Source organism: Armigeres subalbatus, chromosome 3, assembly GCF_024139115.2.
Source record: "Armigeres subalbatus isolate Guangzhou_Male chromosome 3, GZ_Asu_2, whole genome shotgun sequence".
In the NCBI taxonomy this organism is placed as follows: domain Eukaryota; kingdom Metazoa; phylum Arthropoda; class Insecta; order Diptera; family Culicidae; genus Armigeres; species Armigeres subalbatus.
The window spans coordinates 135,716,106-135,731,941 of record NC_085141.1 but is presented as its reverse complement, the minus strand read 5'-3'; the positions used below and the strand labels follow the sequence as shown (position 1 = coordinate 135,731,941).

General features: G+C 40.1%; 1 protein-coding gene across 1 annotated transcript; it reads left to right on the top strand.

Moving 5' to 3' along the window:
* The first annotated feature begins 2,662 nt into the window (after positions 1 to 2,662).
* Positions 2,663 to 10,075, top strand: LOC134227350 (neuropeptide-like protein 31). Its single transcript, XM_062708760.1, has 3 exons — positions 2,663 to 2,812; positions 9,296 to 9,521; positions 9,587 to 10,075. Exons 1-3 carry the CDS (start codon positions 2,801 to 2,803, stop codon positions 9,667 to 9,669), a joined length of 321 nt encoding a protein of 106 aa, XP_062564744.1. The 5' UTR covers positions 2,663 to 2,800; the 3' UTR covers positions 9,670 to 10,075.
* Positions 10,076 to 15,836: the final 5,761 nt, after the last annotated feature.

Here is a 15,836-nt window from a genome sequence, read left to right as displayed (position 1 = left end):
GGCAGATTGGACACCCCATGGGGCAGTATGGGCACCCTTATAAAATATGAAGAAAATTATCTCACTCGTGATTATATGCCATCGTAACCTATTTTATGGATAATCCACCAAAAATATTACCCAATTGTTCACTTTCCTGTCATGTTTTTGTATAAGACACCTAAAATTTTGTTTGGATCATCAACATCCGAAACCCTCTTCTTAAGCGAGGTCATATATGGTCGTTTTCTATTCCATGATGAATAGAAGAAGATTGATTACGTAACGCAAAAATTTGCCATTTTCAGCCGGCCTCATACATGTATGTCGAACTTTTTGTATGAAGCATATGATTTTTTTATATGGATCCTCACACTTATTGCAAGACCCGTTCCCAATCGTCTCTCCTCTAAGCATTGCATAATCTATGTATGCTATTATCCACCCTTCTGGCATAGCCAATCCTTCCAATGGGTTGTATCGATCAACTTGCCAACGAGATTGCCAAATCTATACAAAACACTTTGATATGAAAGCCTAGTTCGGGTTTGAGGTTATTTTTTTAATTTTTAAGGTGTCAGTTCTACCCCCATATAGAGTGTTCAGTTTACCCCAACAGCTGAACATATTTAAAAACTGTTGGAAATTTTGTAAAAATCAAGGAAACTTGTCACAAATACACTCCAGACCTCTGTAAATAACAGAATTTTGCTATAGGATGACCAATAATTGAGAAATCATCTTCTATGGTAAAGTAAAGCTTATTTTATGGGAGGTGAAACTTATAATTTTTAATCATTTGGAAGACATTCTAACTTTTTTGTCAAATTTATGCACTAAGAAGATAAAACAATGACTTCTACGCTATGAATTAGTTGTTTATAAAAGGATTATAGAGTTCGCTGCATTGAAAGTAGAAAAATGATTGAATTAACAAGAATATTGGGGGTGTCCAATCTGCCCCGGGTGTTCGTAATGCTCCCTGGTCCCCTACTTTCTTAAAAATCATATCAAATTTAATTTTGACATAATTAGTTTGAATAACTTTGTTACTAGTAAAACTTTGTGGAAAAGTTTTCTTTCAAATGTGTGCAGCATATAAATTTTCCTTCAATTTTAAGCGGGAAATGAAACACTTTCATATTGTTGCGGAAGGAAATACTTGTTGAGTTTTGATATCGATACTACATTATCGACATTATATTATGCCTATAACAGACTACCATCACGATATCACGAAAATCTGTGATGTTGGCTTTAAGCATCCAAGAGTTTCAAAATGTTCAGATTGTATGCTTCACCATGTTTGATTTTAAAGCATTATATTTTTTTTTACAAATTTAAGCTTCGCTCGACGGAACGTGACTGACTTTCGATTATTTCTCTCATTGAGATGAAAAGAAATTGCAAGTCAGTCACATTGCGATTTTCAACGCGGCAAGTGAGTTTTTCACTTTCGAGCCACTATGATCCATCAAATATTCAAACAATCTTTGGTCTGTGACGTTTAGAGCTTATCAAAATTACTTATACACAATTTTAGACGAGAAAAATTACAAATATTCATCATGCTTGCTACATAAGATATATATGTGCAGTGCCTGCTACAGGAAGCTTTCAATCAATTATGTGAAATGGTTATTAGAGCACTAAGTTTGTAGTCTGGCCAAGTTCGAGTCAGGAACACAGTGCAGTTAAATATGATTTAGAAGAAAAGGATCTATCCCTTAGAAGATGTCTGCAATATAAATAGGTGTGGTCTGTAGTTTGCGTTTGTCGTAGGTGAAGTGCCCTATGTTTGAACTTTAAATTGAATTGATATTAACTCCCAAATGACTGTCTTAATGCATATTAATGCTTTGTTCTAGCGTGCTTGAATTAGCTGAAGCCAAGCTCCAAATTATAACTGGCATACATAGATCAATCAACAGCCTCGACATGCAAAAACTTACTTGCACGAACCATCTCGCGATAAAAATCCCACGGGTGGAGAACGCAAACAACGCCAAATGCAGTCGTAAATATCTTTCTAAGCCGAAAACAGAACATTTTGACGCCCAGTCCGCTATCGTAACAGCATTATGAATTATGTTTGCCTCGTTCTCAGCACATGCTTCTGTGTACTATGTTCGATCTCCAACACAGTCGGACTGCAGAGAAAAGCTAGAATCGTACCGACGAAGCTCTGCTGACTTGTGGTCTAGATGCCTATTACCCTACTCCAACTGGCGATGCACCGCTCGTGTCAGCACGTTGACGGCGACTGCGACTGAGGCTGAGAGTGCGCGCTCGTGGAAAACCTCCCCTTCTCGACCACACCGCCACCGTGTTGGACCTCACAAAGCGCTCTTGAGGGACCAGCTCAGCTGCGTCTACTAAGACCGGAGGGTGCGGCGGTGTTTTGCATCGCGATAATTTCTTCTTCCTCTGTCACCCTGCTCTGCGTCTGTGTCGGGGCGCCCACCTTTACCTTTTGCTTGGGGGCTTAGCCTGACTGAATGCACTTCTGTGCTGGATGCACTCGCTTGAATCGCCGCCACGCGGCTCAAACGCAGTGTGCAGTTTTCGAATGGTTTTGGCGCGCTTTTGGCTTTCGAGCAGATTTCCACGCTGCGAGAGCGAGAGGGTGAGAGCAGCACGATAATAAGCCGGCTGGTTGATGGAATTGTCGTCGCTGAGTAGATTAGCAGCGTCTAAATGTTTCGACTATAAAAGTAATGGGCTTTTCCAGCAACGGTATCAAAACAGTCGTTGCAACCCTTCAGTGCAGAAGTGCAGTTTACAGTCTATCTGTTTGAAAACTCCCAAATCAACCGTCAAGATGAAGTCCTTCGTAAGTGATATAGAAAACGGAAGTTTAGTGTGGTGGAAAATACAAACAGTAAAGACTCTTATCAAAAGAAGGTTACTAGTGCCAGGAAAACAAGCGTTGATAACAAACTGGCAAAGACAGTGAAATTAGTGGAATATTATATTTAGTTCAATAAGTGATTCTGAAAAAGAACTGCAGTGCATAAATGTGCTGAGATGGAGTTCGCCAGTTTATCTGAACGTGGGCTAATGAAGCATTGCTTTGCTACAACATCAAGCGAACGTAATCTAAAACACATATTGGATGCGTTTCGAATTTAATATAATATCAAAACTTTTTTTAGTGAAACATTCAAATTTCATTTATATTTATCAACTAGGTGCTTAGTGTTTGATGAATACTATTATTTTTATTCACTATCATAATATATCAATATATTAAAACATATAAGAGAAATGTTCTCATCCAAATTTCTCTGCTTTTGATAGGATGAGTACGGGAGCTATGCAGTTTTGATACATTCATTCTCAAATTTCAATAAGTGAGCACTAACGAACGAGTAAACTCGCTTGCGATATTAAAGGAAATCATAGTGATTGAGTTTTTCATGCTAAATAACATCCTTTTCCTCAATTGCCGAAAAATCAAAAAGCTTTTTTTTATATCTTGTTTGCTTATTTTGCGAGACTTTCAGCCCTAGGCTGACTCGTCTCGGGACCTAAAAGCTTTTAATACTCATCGACGGCAACTTTTTATGCAACATTGCTCTATGTGATGATCGCCAATTCACTGTTTTCACCAATGGACAACAAAAAATCCTGCAATAATGATTCAACTCAGACATGTTTTTTTTGTTTTTTGGAAGATGAGTTCGGTATATTTAAACTCACTCTTGATTTGAATCATCACGGGTTTTGAGATTTTGAGCTATGAGATGAAGAAAAGGAACAGTATCCATCTAGGGAAAGAAACGGAGAAACGGAGGTTTTTGTATATTTTAATTCATTACGAATAGATAGTTAAACGTGGATTTGATCCAAATGTTTTTTCCACGCAAATTACCATTTCCATAGATTGTCAAGACGATGCTGATTTGGATATGAGACCCCTATTAATTTAGTTTAAAACATTTTTTTAACTTTGAAATTGATAGAATTACTAATTGTATGTTTTCGTTGTGCAAAGCGGAAATAGGTTCAAAGAGCTTTAAGTGAGAACAAAAAAATGGACGTTAGAGGATGTTCAGATTGTAGCAAAATATATGTCTATTCTGCATGATAGAAGAAGTTTTTCAACATAAAATAAATCTAACCTTAAACTGATAATAATTTTGTTGTTATCTATAACTTGATTTGCATCTTGAGTATAACTGATGCATATGAATCTTTGGCCAATGTAAAAAGTTCTTTTAAAAACATTTCTTTAGCATTTTTATGAAAATATTTGCATAACATTTTATTTGCTAAGTTTTCCTCTATTCGGATAACTGATCATTTTTTTTTCAATTACCTAATTACAAGTAAAAAGCTAGTAGTAATATTTATATAATATTTATTTTATTCAATTATTGTTAGTTGGTATTGGTAATACGCACATATTCCACAAATAGCGTTCGTTTACTATCAGACATATAGTAAACTGCAACTTATTTTTTTATTTGCACGGCCTATTGTTTATTATAATTCCATTGCTTTCGCTGTACCTTCGTACCTTCGCTGACCCCACGGGGTACCTCGGATAAGAATTCGTAATGGCGGATGTAAACAGTTAAAAAAAAAACAAAATTGGTACTGTTTTGATAATTGCATATTTTTTATTCTAAAACTTTGTATTGTTAATCGGTAAATCAAAGACGTTTGAATCCTGCCCATCCCAACCAGCAAAGGGCTGTTGGACAAAGTATCAAAAGGACGTCGAATAGACAATTTTGAAAATCTTATTGTAATAAATTTGATCGAGACAAAATGTTGAATGAAATGTTTAAAATATGCTTCTGAACAAAAATCTAGAATCTAAAATTTCGAAAGCCTCAAATTGAGAGACGTGAAGACCGTTTTTCGAAAAGCACATTAACTTCATTGTAAAAGGCTTGGGAGCCTCCTTCTAAGTGTCTCGAAAGCCTACTTCCATGCTGCCCGAAAGTTCCAAGAGGCTCCGAAGTCGCCTTTCAAAAGGCCCTGAAGCCTCCTTTCAACATACTCCACTGCCTTTCAAGAGGATCGGGAACCTTTTTTTGAAGAGGCTCGGAAACTTCTTTCTAAGTGACTTGAAAGCATACTTCCATGCTGCTCGAAAGTCCCAAGAGGATCCAAAGTCTCCTTTTAAAAGGCTCTGAAGCCTCCTTTTAAAAAGCTCTGAAGCTTTAAAGGCTCGGAAGCCTTCTTCAAGAGGCTCGGATGCCTTCTTTCAAGAGGCTCGGAAGCCTCCTTTAAAGAGGCTCAAAAGCCTACTTTCAGTAGACACCAAAGCCGCTTTGCAAGATGCTCCAAATCTGCCTTTCAAGAGGCTCGGAAATCTCCTTTCAAGAGGCTCGGAAATTTCTTTTGAAGAGGCTCGGAAACTTCCTTCTAAGTGTCATGAAAGCCTACTTCCATGCTGCTCGAAAGTCCCAAGAGAATCCAAAGTCTCCTTTAAAGTGGCTCGGAAGCCTCCATTCAAGAGGCTTGAAAGCCTCCTTTCAAGAGGCTTGGAAGCCTCCTTTCAAGAGGCTTGGAAGCCTCCTTTCAAGAGGCTTGGAAGCCTCCTTTCAAGAGGCTTGGAGGCCTCCTTTCAAGAGGCTTGGAAGCCTTCTTTCAAGAGGCTTGGAAGCCTCCTTTCAAGAGGCTTGGAAGCCTCCTTTCAAGAGGTTTGGAAGCCTCCTTTCAAGAGGCTTGGAAGCCTTCTTTCAAAAGGCTTGGAAGCCTTCTTTCAAAAGGCTTGGAAGCCTCCTTTCAAGAGGCTTGGAAGCCTCTTTTCAAGAGGCTTGGAAGCCTCCTTTCAAGAGGCTCGGAAGCCTTCTTTTAAAGAGACTCCAGATCTGCCTTTCAAGAGGCTCGGATACCTCTTTTCAAGAGCCTCGAAAATCTCTTTTGAAGAGGCTCGGAAACTTCTTGAAAGCCTACTTCCATGCTCGGAAGGCTCGGAAGGAAGAAAGGAAGCCTCCTTCCAAGAGGCTCTGAAGCCTCCTTTCAAGTGGCTCGGAAGCCTCCTTGCAAGAGTCTTGGAAGCCTCCTTCCAAGAGGCTCGGAAGCCTCCTTCCTGTGTAGCCCTAAATGGCCAGAACTAAGTTATAAACGCTGCGGACGGGAATAGGAAGTGCTGCCTAAATATTGCTTCTCCCTACCATTCTAGGAAATGCTTTTTTAAGATTATATAAAATCGAGCACGCAGTATACGCATTGTCTTAATGACAAATATTTGTCAAGATCACCAGCAGATTGATTTGATATCGACATATATATCAGGCAGCTTTGAAAAATGTTCATAATGACAAAGAGTGTACTTAAAGTCATACAAATCCAAATCCAATCGAAATCCAATCCAAATCCAATACAAATCCAATTCAAATCCATTCCAAATCCAATCCAATCCAAATCCAATCCAATTCTAATGCAAATCCAAACCAAAATCCGATACAATACAATTCCAATTCAAAGCCAATCCAAATCCAATTCAAATCCATTCCAAATCCAATCCAAATCCGTACATTTAATCCAATTTTTAGTTTCGCAGTACACTATTAACCATTTGGCATCAAGTAGTACTGCTAGCCAATAACTTCAAACTATTCTTACGCATAATAAATTCGAACTTCCGAATAGCTTTGTAAAAACCGACAACCATATTAATTTTTCAATTTCCAAGATATCTGCTCCTTCAGGTAATCCCGCTATTACCACTAAGTCAGTACATTCCAAGATAAATTTCTAGATAATATATTTGGCTTTCCGAACAGCTTCGAATAATACAGCATTGAATATTTCTCCATTTCTCTCAGATTTCGTTATATCATAGCTCAACTGGTAGTCTCATGTACATCGCCAAGTGGCTTCATGAAATCTTAATGTGTTTTAATCAAAATCAATGCTCGCTGGAGTTTGAATTTTTCTAGATCGTAAACCATTTTCCGTTAGTCTTCCATACGCACCTTGTAGTTTCAAAAACTACAAAACATTATTTTCGGTCACCTTTCAGACACGCCTTATAGTTTTTCAAACCACAAACCATTTCCACCGATCTTCCAGACGCGCATTGTAATTTTGCAAACCACAAACCAATTTCTTACGGTCTTCCACGGCGAGGCTTTGATGTTCTTTAAACCACAAACCATTTTTTCAGCGGTTTTTCAGATGCACCACCACAAACCATTTTCCGACGGTCTTCGAGACGCGTCTTGTGATTTAGCAAACCACAAATCATTTTCCGACGGTCTTCGAGACGCGTCTTGTGATTTTGCAAACCACAAACCATTTTCCGACGTTCTTCGAGACGCGTCTTGTGATTTAGCAAACCACAAACCATTTTCCGATGGTCTTCGAGACGCGTCTTGTGATTTAGCAAACCACAAACCATCTTGCGACGGTCTTCGAGACGTGTCTTGTGATTTAGCAAACCACAATATATTTTCCGACGGTCTTTGAGACGCGTCTTTTGATTTAGCAAACCACAAACCATTTTCCGATGGTCTTCGAGACGCGTCTTGTGATTTAGCAAACCACAAACCATTTTCCAATGGTCTTCGAGACGCGTCTTGTGATTTAGCAAACCACAAACTATTTTCCGACGGTCTTTGAGACGCGTCTTTTGATTTAGCAAACCACAAACCATTTTCCGACGGTCTTCGAGACGCGTCTTGTGATTTAGCTAGTTATGACAGCGACTCTCCGTGAATGTGTGTGCACACTAGGGCAATTCCAATTTCAAAAATGTTTGTAAATTCCAACTTCCATATGTCTATTAGCATCATTTTGATAATGTAGGAGTCCTGGCAAAATTTCAGGCAATTCGGTAGCCATTTAGGGGTGGCGCGAAGTTAATTTATGTTTATATGGAAATTTGTATGGGAAAAACTTAAAATTTATTCAAGTCTCCCTACAACTGTCTAATTGTGATGAATTCAAATAAACATCCCCAACATTCCGTTTTGGAATATATATAACTGAGATCTCCGGATAACACATTAGTTATGAGTGGATTGAACGGTTCTATTGACAGTGTGAATATGAGATAAATGGCTTAAATGGTGTAATTAGCCTCAACGTAGCAGTGGAAATATAAATAAAAAATAATGAGTTATCCACTTGTTGAGCTCAAATAGATTTGTAGGGGGATTTGAATAAATTTTAAGTTTTTCCCATACAAATGTCCATATAAACATAGATTAACTTCGCGCCACCCCTAAATGGCCATCGAATTGCCTGAAATTTTGCCAGGACTCCTATATTATCAAAATGATGCTAATAGACATATGGGAGCACATTTTTGAAATGTGAACTGCCCTAGTGCACATCTCCTTTAAAGTGGCTCGGAAGCCTCCTTTCAAGAGGATCGGAAGCCTCCTTTTAAGAGGCTTGGAAGCCTCCTTTTAAGAGGCTTGGAAGCCTCCTTTTAAGAGGCTTGGAAGCCTCCTTTTAAGAGGCTCGTAAGCCTCTCTTTTAAGAGGCTCGGAAGCCTCCTTTCAAGAGGCTGGAAGCCTCCTTTCAAGAGGCTCAGGAAGCCTCCTTTCAAGAGGCTCAGAAGCCTCCTTTCAAGAGGCTCAGAAGCCTCCTTTCAAGAGGCTCAGAAGCCCCCTTTCAAGAGGCCTGGAAGCCTCCTTTCAAGAGGCTGGAAGCCTCCTTCAAGAGGCCTGGAAGCCTCTTCAAGAGGCCTGGAAGCCTCCTTTCAAGAGGCCTGGAAGCCTCCTTTCAAGAGGCTCAGGAAGCCTCCTTTCAAGAGGCCTCGGAAGCCTCCTTTCAAGAGGCTCGAAGCCTCCTTTCAAGAGGCTCGGAAGCCTCCTTTCAAGAGGCTCGGAAGCCTCCTTTCAAGAGGCTCGGAAGCCTCCTTTCAAGAGGCTCGGAAGCCTCCTTTCAAGAGGCTCGGAAGCCTCCTTTCAAGAGGCTCGGAAGCCTCCTTTCAAGAGGCTCGGAAGCCTCCTTTCAAGAGGTTCGGAAGCCTCCTCCTCCTCCCAACACGTTTTGTGTGATTTGATTTATTTGTATGAACTGTAACGTTGATCGTAACGAACTGACTCCTTTTCTCCCCCTAGAGCATTACGTAATTTATGAACAGTTCCCAGTAGATTTACATTTTTTTCTTCGCACAGATATTGATATGTAATACAAAGTCTCCCAGAGAACTTTTTTTATCTGGCCTATCGCTTAAACCAGAGTACTACAATTAATTTAAAATTGAATGCAATAATCCCTGTGAGTTATACTAATTTAGATATCTTATATATAGATCTAATATAACGAACCTAATTACTGAACAAGCATTTGCAATTTTTGCCCTTATGGAACAATGTGAACATATTATTCAAAATTACAGATTGCTCTGTTCGTTCTTCTCGCCATCGCTGCCGTTTATGGCGCTGAAGAAGCCAAGACCACTGAGAAGCGAGGCATCTACGGAGGGCTCGGCTACGGATACCCCGGATACGGACTGGGTGGTGGCTACTACGGTGGAGTCGGTGGACTCGGTGGATACTCCGGCGGACTGGGCTATGGCGGATATGGTGGATACCACTCCGCCGGATACTATGGTGGATACCCAGGTAAATTATTTTTACAAATTTTAAATTCTAATATAAACAATACTCATCGCCATTTGCCAACTTAGGATACCTCGGCGGACACGGATACTACAGCGGTGGTCTGCACGGATACCCATACAGTGGACTGGGCTACCACGGACTCCACTAAGGGCGGTGACGGTGACGATGATGACGACGATGAGCTCCTATGCGAAACAAGGCTGTTCCTTTCCGACCCACCAAAACGATGTGTCTACACAATGAGGCGAAGACTTTTCCAACAACTACAACATCTTTCATTCGTTTGAAACTTTGCGTGTATTGCGGAGACTTCAACACAACCGAACATCACAATCGGACGACATGTATATTTTTATATCCCTTTTTTTATATGTCTACTACTCCTTATACTCAATATCAACGAAGCGATACACTGTCAACGATGTAGTGTTTCAAAATTTTTACCATGTGTAAATACTTGTGATTTTTTATTTCGTACGACATCTTTTACTCTTTTACTCCATTATAGTTTATAGATTCTGTACAGTACAATAAAACACAATTTTAAATCTAAATTAAGGGATTTTATTTTGATTCCAATGAAAAGTTACAAAGTCTTGCATCTAATTGACCATTAATAACTTGACATGTCAAAGATTTGAATTTGGCTTTGTTCGGATATGGATATTGATCGGTATTGGTCGGTATGGGCATTGGTCGGTTTCCGAGCCTAGAACCATTTAAAATATATCATAAATACGGCCATTTCCGCTCAAACTGTCCTGAAATAATTTCATGATAATATTTACTTTGAACTATGTCGATAAAGGTATTAAATTATACACAGATAAAAATATGTTGTGATTTTAAATGTATTTTTTTGAAATTCCTGATCATAACACCTGGTTTACAGTACCGAGATTGTCTGACATTACATTTATTAGTTGCTACCAAGATGAATACACAGCTAGGTGTTGCAATGTGCTTAGTTTGTGGAAGAGAAGAAGGCGGGGGTGAAAAATTCATTTTCGAAACGAAAACAAACCGGCTGGCTCTCCCATACTAAAACCCAAGATGGCTGAATCGTGAGTGTGGCACATTGGAACACCTAGTGGTGTATTCATCTTGGTTGCTACTGTCTAACCCTACTCTCCTATTCAATGCCTACTAAGAATACCTACAGGGCAATCTTTATTTTCCATTAATTCGAGAATTAATCAAGCAAATGTAACCAAACTGGCATGTGGAGGTTTTGGAAGGGAAAATTTATTTCAAGAAAATTATTTTGAGCTTTTTAGTGGAATGTTCACTTGTCATAAGAAGAGTTTGTACAATCTCATTGAATTCCACCACTTAATTGTATCTTGACAGATACGTATTTCGACCTCAACAGTAAGGCCGTCTTCAGTGTCTCGTACTTGACTGTGAAGACTGTGAAGACGGCCTTACTGTTGAGGTCGAAATACGTATCTGTCAAGATACAATTAAGTGGTGGAATTCAATGGAATTGTACAAACTCGTCTTATGACAAGGGAAAATTTGTTTCTGTGGTGGTTTAAAACCCTTCCCCTTCTGGACAGGGGGCTCCCATACAAATGAAACAGAAATTTCTTCTCGAGCATTGTTTAGAGAATAAATCAATTTTAGGCGAAACGGAGTTCGTCGGGTCTGCTAGTATGATACAAAATTGCTTCCATCTTCAAAAATTTCACTAGTCAAACGCCCCAGTGTAGGCAGGACGATATGCCCTTACCAAGCGCGGCGAGCCAGAAGCAGTTGCTTCCAAATGATATGGAAACTATTGAAATGCAATTCAAACCTGCATGAATGGATTTATGTTGGTTTTTTAATGTCAAGTACATAGGGGTTTGTAACCTTTTTATTATGAGATAGATAAAATACAAATGAAGGGCTATAAAACGTCTTTGGCTAAGATGGTCCGTTTTGCCCAGGCACTTTGTGAAATCAATTTTTTCACGACTTTTCAACAAAGCTTTATTACGTGTTCTCAGTAATACTACTCAGTAATAATATGACTACTCACAGGCAATGCATTTGCGACTTTTTGGACTACCAAATAACACAAAGTTTGCATAAATTGTGTTCGTCTCTTCAAACGTTCAGAGAAGAAAAAAGACTTGCGCGATACTGTGGAGTAGAACGAACGTTTTTTTTTTGTTCATGTAAAGGAGGCGCACGGTACTCGGTACATAGTCCACTACAGTCCACCGGGTAAAGGAGACTTGGGCGATAGTAAAGTGGAAGCGTCTTCCGGTTCACTCTCCGCAGCTACGTGGTCGGGTGGTGCAGTAGTATCCGTGTTTCGGTTAAACCGCCAGTGTCGGTTGGCAGAGAAGCGAGCGATGTCCTCAAGGTAAAAAGCCAGAGCCAGTTCTAGCGCTTGTTCAACATGTACCGGATAGGTACACGGAACACCCATAATAATAATCGAGAATCCGCAGTAGAACATAAGCCAATGCCGTGTCACGGCTGAATGATTACCTGTTCAGCCAGCTGAAGGACCAAGGAGTAGAGTAGAGTGGGGCAAGAGTACGCACTTAGTTTTCAATCGATCATGTGGCCCTTATGAAGCAAGCTTCTGCATATCAAATCTCGCTTAACTTTTCAAAAAGACCTAAGTAACATTTTTTTCATAAATTGATTTGAATAGCGCAATCAATAGCTGTCATGTTGTTATGTTGATTGCGCTATTCAAATTAATTCATGAAAAAAATGTTACTTAGGTCCTTTTGAAAAGTTAAGCGAGAAATCAGTGTCGATGATTCATATACTCTTCCTTTATGTTACCCAGTGGAAAAAATATTGAAATTATTGAGATTCGTTTTAGTAGAGCCCTTATTGCAAGACAAGTGAAAACGCACTCTTACCCCACCGGTGGGGTACAAGTGCGCATCGGGTGTGGTAAGAGTACGCATTTATCCAATCATGTGCTTTAAGTATATATTAACACAAATAAAAGTTAATAACATTTAATTGATGTTTAATGAGCATATATTACGGAGGGGGTCCTAAAAATGGGCACTTTCATTCGAACAACCATTGTTTTTTATATATACAAAAAACTACAGAGGTAAAAATATTTATCAGGTTTCGCGTGACGTATACAAAGGCATTTTCATTAAAGAAAGTCCACCAATCACGTAACGTAAAATTTGGCTATTTCATCACTCATCCCCCCCCCCTTTCTTACACTATTTGTATGAATCCTCTAAAAATTATATGGATCGTCACATATCTCGCAACCAATCCCAGCTAAACGTTGCGTAATTTATGAACATTTCTTTTGATTAAATGAAATTATCATTTAGATGAAATTGTGTTTTCGTACTATGATTAGGTGTACAACAAGTCCTAATACAATTTCATTATTTCACTTCAGTGCTTTGTTCGCTAATTCCTTTCTAACACAGAATTACTTCAACTTATCCTAAAAACTTGTGATAATTTTCGATTTCTATCCCTTTTTTCTTAGTTGTGGATCTTTACGCTTTGGAAGAAGTCTTATTTCGGCCGGAGATACGGGTTTGACATCATAACTTGAAGATTCATATGCGTACTCTTGCCCCACCAGTTCCTGCGTACTTTTACCCCACAGTCCCAAAAATTATTCAAGTAATGGTTTTGACTTCTTGGAAAACTAACCGGATTGGTGTTCTGTACCATAAAGTACTCTATACAATAGGTTATTGAAATGGTATAATGTTCACCTGATTGAACGTATATATGGTAATGAAATACTAGTTGCGGAAATCAAATTATGTTTAGCAAAATGACCAAAAAGTTATCTAACTCCATATCTCCCTTGTTGTTTATTCAAATCGTTTACAATTACACATGATAATAGTTGGCCAGAATACCTGTCAAACTGATGCATTGCTTCTAGTTTATCTTTTTTTATTACTTCAAAAAATCGAAAACGTACTCTTACCACACGCGCACTCTTGCCCCACTCTACTCTACGAGATTTAAAAAAAATAAGAAGGTTGTATCCAAGACACGACCACCAATTGGACGTAGGATTACGTAAAGTGTAAAATAATAAATTTTAATATTCTGATTATATTTACTGACGCTCCAATCACAAACAGTTAATCGAAACCTGGATCAAAATCTTGAAAGGAAACTTCACATGACTGCCTCTGACGCCAATCGAAGATTTGCTGCTGAAACGTGGTAGACACCATCCATGCAAATAAATGTTCGCAGCATTTCCATCCGAAGATCACTTGCGCTGCTGCCGATGTCGAACGATAATGATTTGTACATTCCAAGTGTTTGGTTGATTTTGATAGTTCGCGCCGTTTTTTTTATCAGTGTCTGTTTTGTCGTTTTTCTGCTCAGTAAGCAGATAGACTTGAACATGGCTTGAACATGGTTTTCCGGCGAAACTGATACGGCTAATTCGTATAACGTTGGACGGATCGAAATCCAGTGTAAGGGTTGCGGATGAAATATCGACGTCATTTGTTACCTTAGATGGATTAAAGCTGGGTGATGCACTCTCGAATCTACTGTTCAATATAGCGCTCGAGGGAGCGATTAGGAGAGCTGGTGTGCAAAGAAGCGGTACCATTATCACATTGCTCCTGGGATTTGCGGACGATATCGATATTATCGGAATTGATCGCCGTGCCGTGGAAGAGGCTTTTGTGCCTTTCAAGGGAGACAGCGAGGATTGGACTCACGATCAATACCAGCAAAACAAAGTACATGGTCGCTGGCAATCAACGTGGGTTCATTAGTGGTGGTGGTAGCGAAATGGTGCTGGATGGTGAAACATTAGTGACGTGCGATAATGATGTTACCCGCGAGGTGAAAAGGCGTATTGCAGCTGCAAATAGGGCTTATTACGGACTTCGTAACCAGCTTAAGTCCAGTAGTCTGCAAACGAAAACAAAAATCGCGCTGTATACTATTCTTATTCTTCCGGTTTCTTTATACGGCCATGAGATATGGACGTCAAAGGAGACTGATCGGAGAGCTTTCGGAGTGTTTGAGCGTAAGGTGCTGCGGTACTCGGCGGTAAACAGGAGAACTGTATCTGGCGGTGTCGCATGAATCACGAATTGTACCAGGCGTATAAAGGGCTGGATATTATTAAGCTTATACAACACGGCAGACTACGGTGGGCTGGTCACGTTGTTCGTATGCCGGAAGAACGTAAAGCGAAAATAATATTTAGTAGAGAACCCGGAAGAGGCTGCAGGCTTCGTGGAAGGCCGCGTACACGATGGCTTTTTGCAGTTGAAGAGGACCCGAGGGCGCTCAATGTTCAGGGCGACTGGAAGCGATTGGCCCAGGATCGAGTCCAGTGGAGAAGGATACTCCATTCGGCGTAGGTTCATCGAAGAGCTGTAGCATCAAGTATCAAGTAAGTAAGCAGATAGACTCAGCTACTTCTCATCGTCCAGGAAGTCTGCGAAAGCCACTCCCATCCGGAGGCCTAGGAAGGATCCTTCCTCTCCATAAAAATATCATCCCATCAGCCTTATCTCAGGATTATTCAAGCTGTTTGAAAAGGCGATTCACAGCTTCCGATCTAGGGTAAAGTGTCATCTACGAAAAGTGCTGCCTTATTGAGGTTCTGGTATGTTGGAAGTGAACAGGTTGAAAAGCAGGGGCCCGAGGATACTACCTTTCGGGACACCTGCGATAATTTCATGCGGATTGGAACTCGCTCCGCTGAATGTCCTATCCGACAGATAGTTGCGGATAATTTCCACCAAGTAGCTGGAAAGATTGTAGAGATGTAGTTTGTACACGTTGAATGCCTTCTTGACATCGAGTAAGGCCATGACGGATGTGTGAGAGACATGTTTGTTCCGTCTGAGGACGTTGGTTACTCGGGTCAGTTGGTGTACGGTTGGTTGACCGCGTCGAAAACCAAACTGTTTCTCGAGCAAGATGTTATGTTGTTTGGCAGACTCAAGTAACCGACTGTGAATAGCCCTTTCAAACAGCTTGGATAACCCTGAAATAAGGTTGATGCGATGATAGCTCTTTGGTGAATGGCTTTTGGTACATCTTGCTCGCGGGCTTGAGAGAGCGCCTCCTGGATGGCGTGCAGCTGCTCATCGACGTCTTCGGATGACACCGGATGCCGCTCGTGGTCGATGCTCTTATCTACGCACCGTTGAAACCAACCCCTGTCGACTTGGTGATAGTTACGCTGGGTTAGCTAGTGCCGATTCACCGAAGTTCCAACTGGAACTGCTTTTCAACTTAGTATTCTATTAGCAATTCCTCAGTTTTTAATTGAAAGCTTTTCTATGCACGCCATTGCATGAGTTTGTATCTTGTGTGGCAAGTACAATG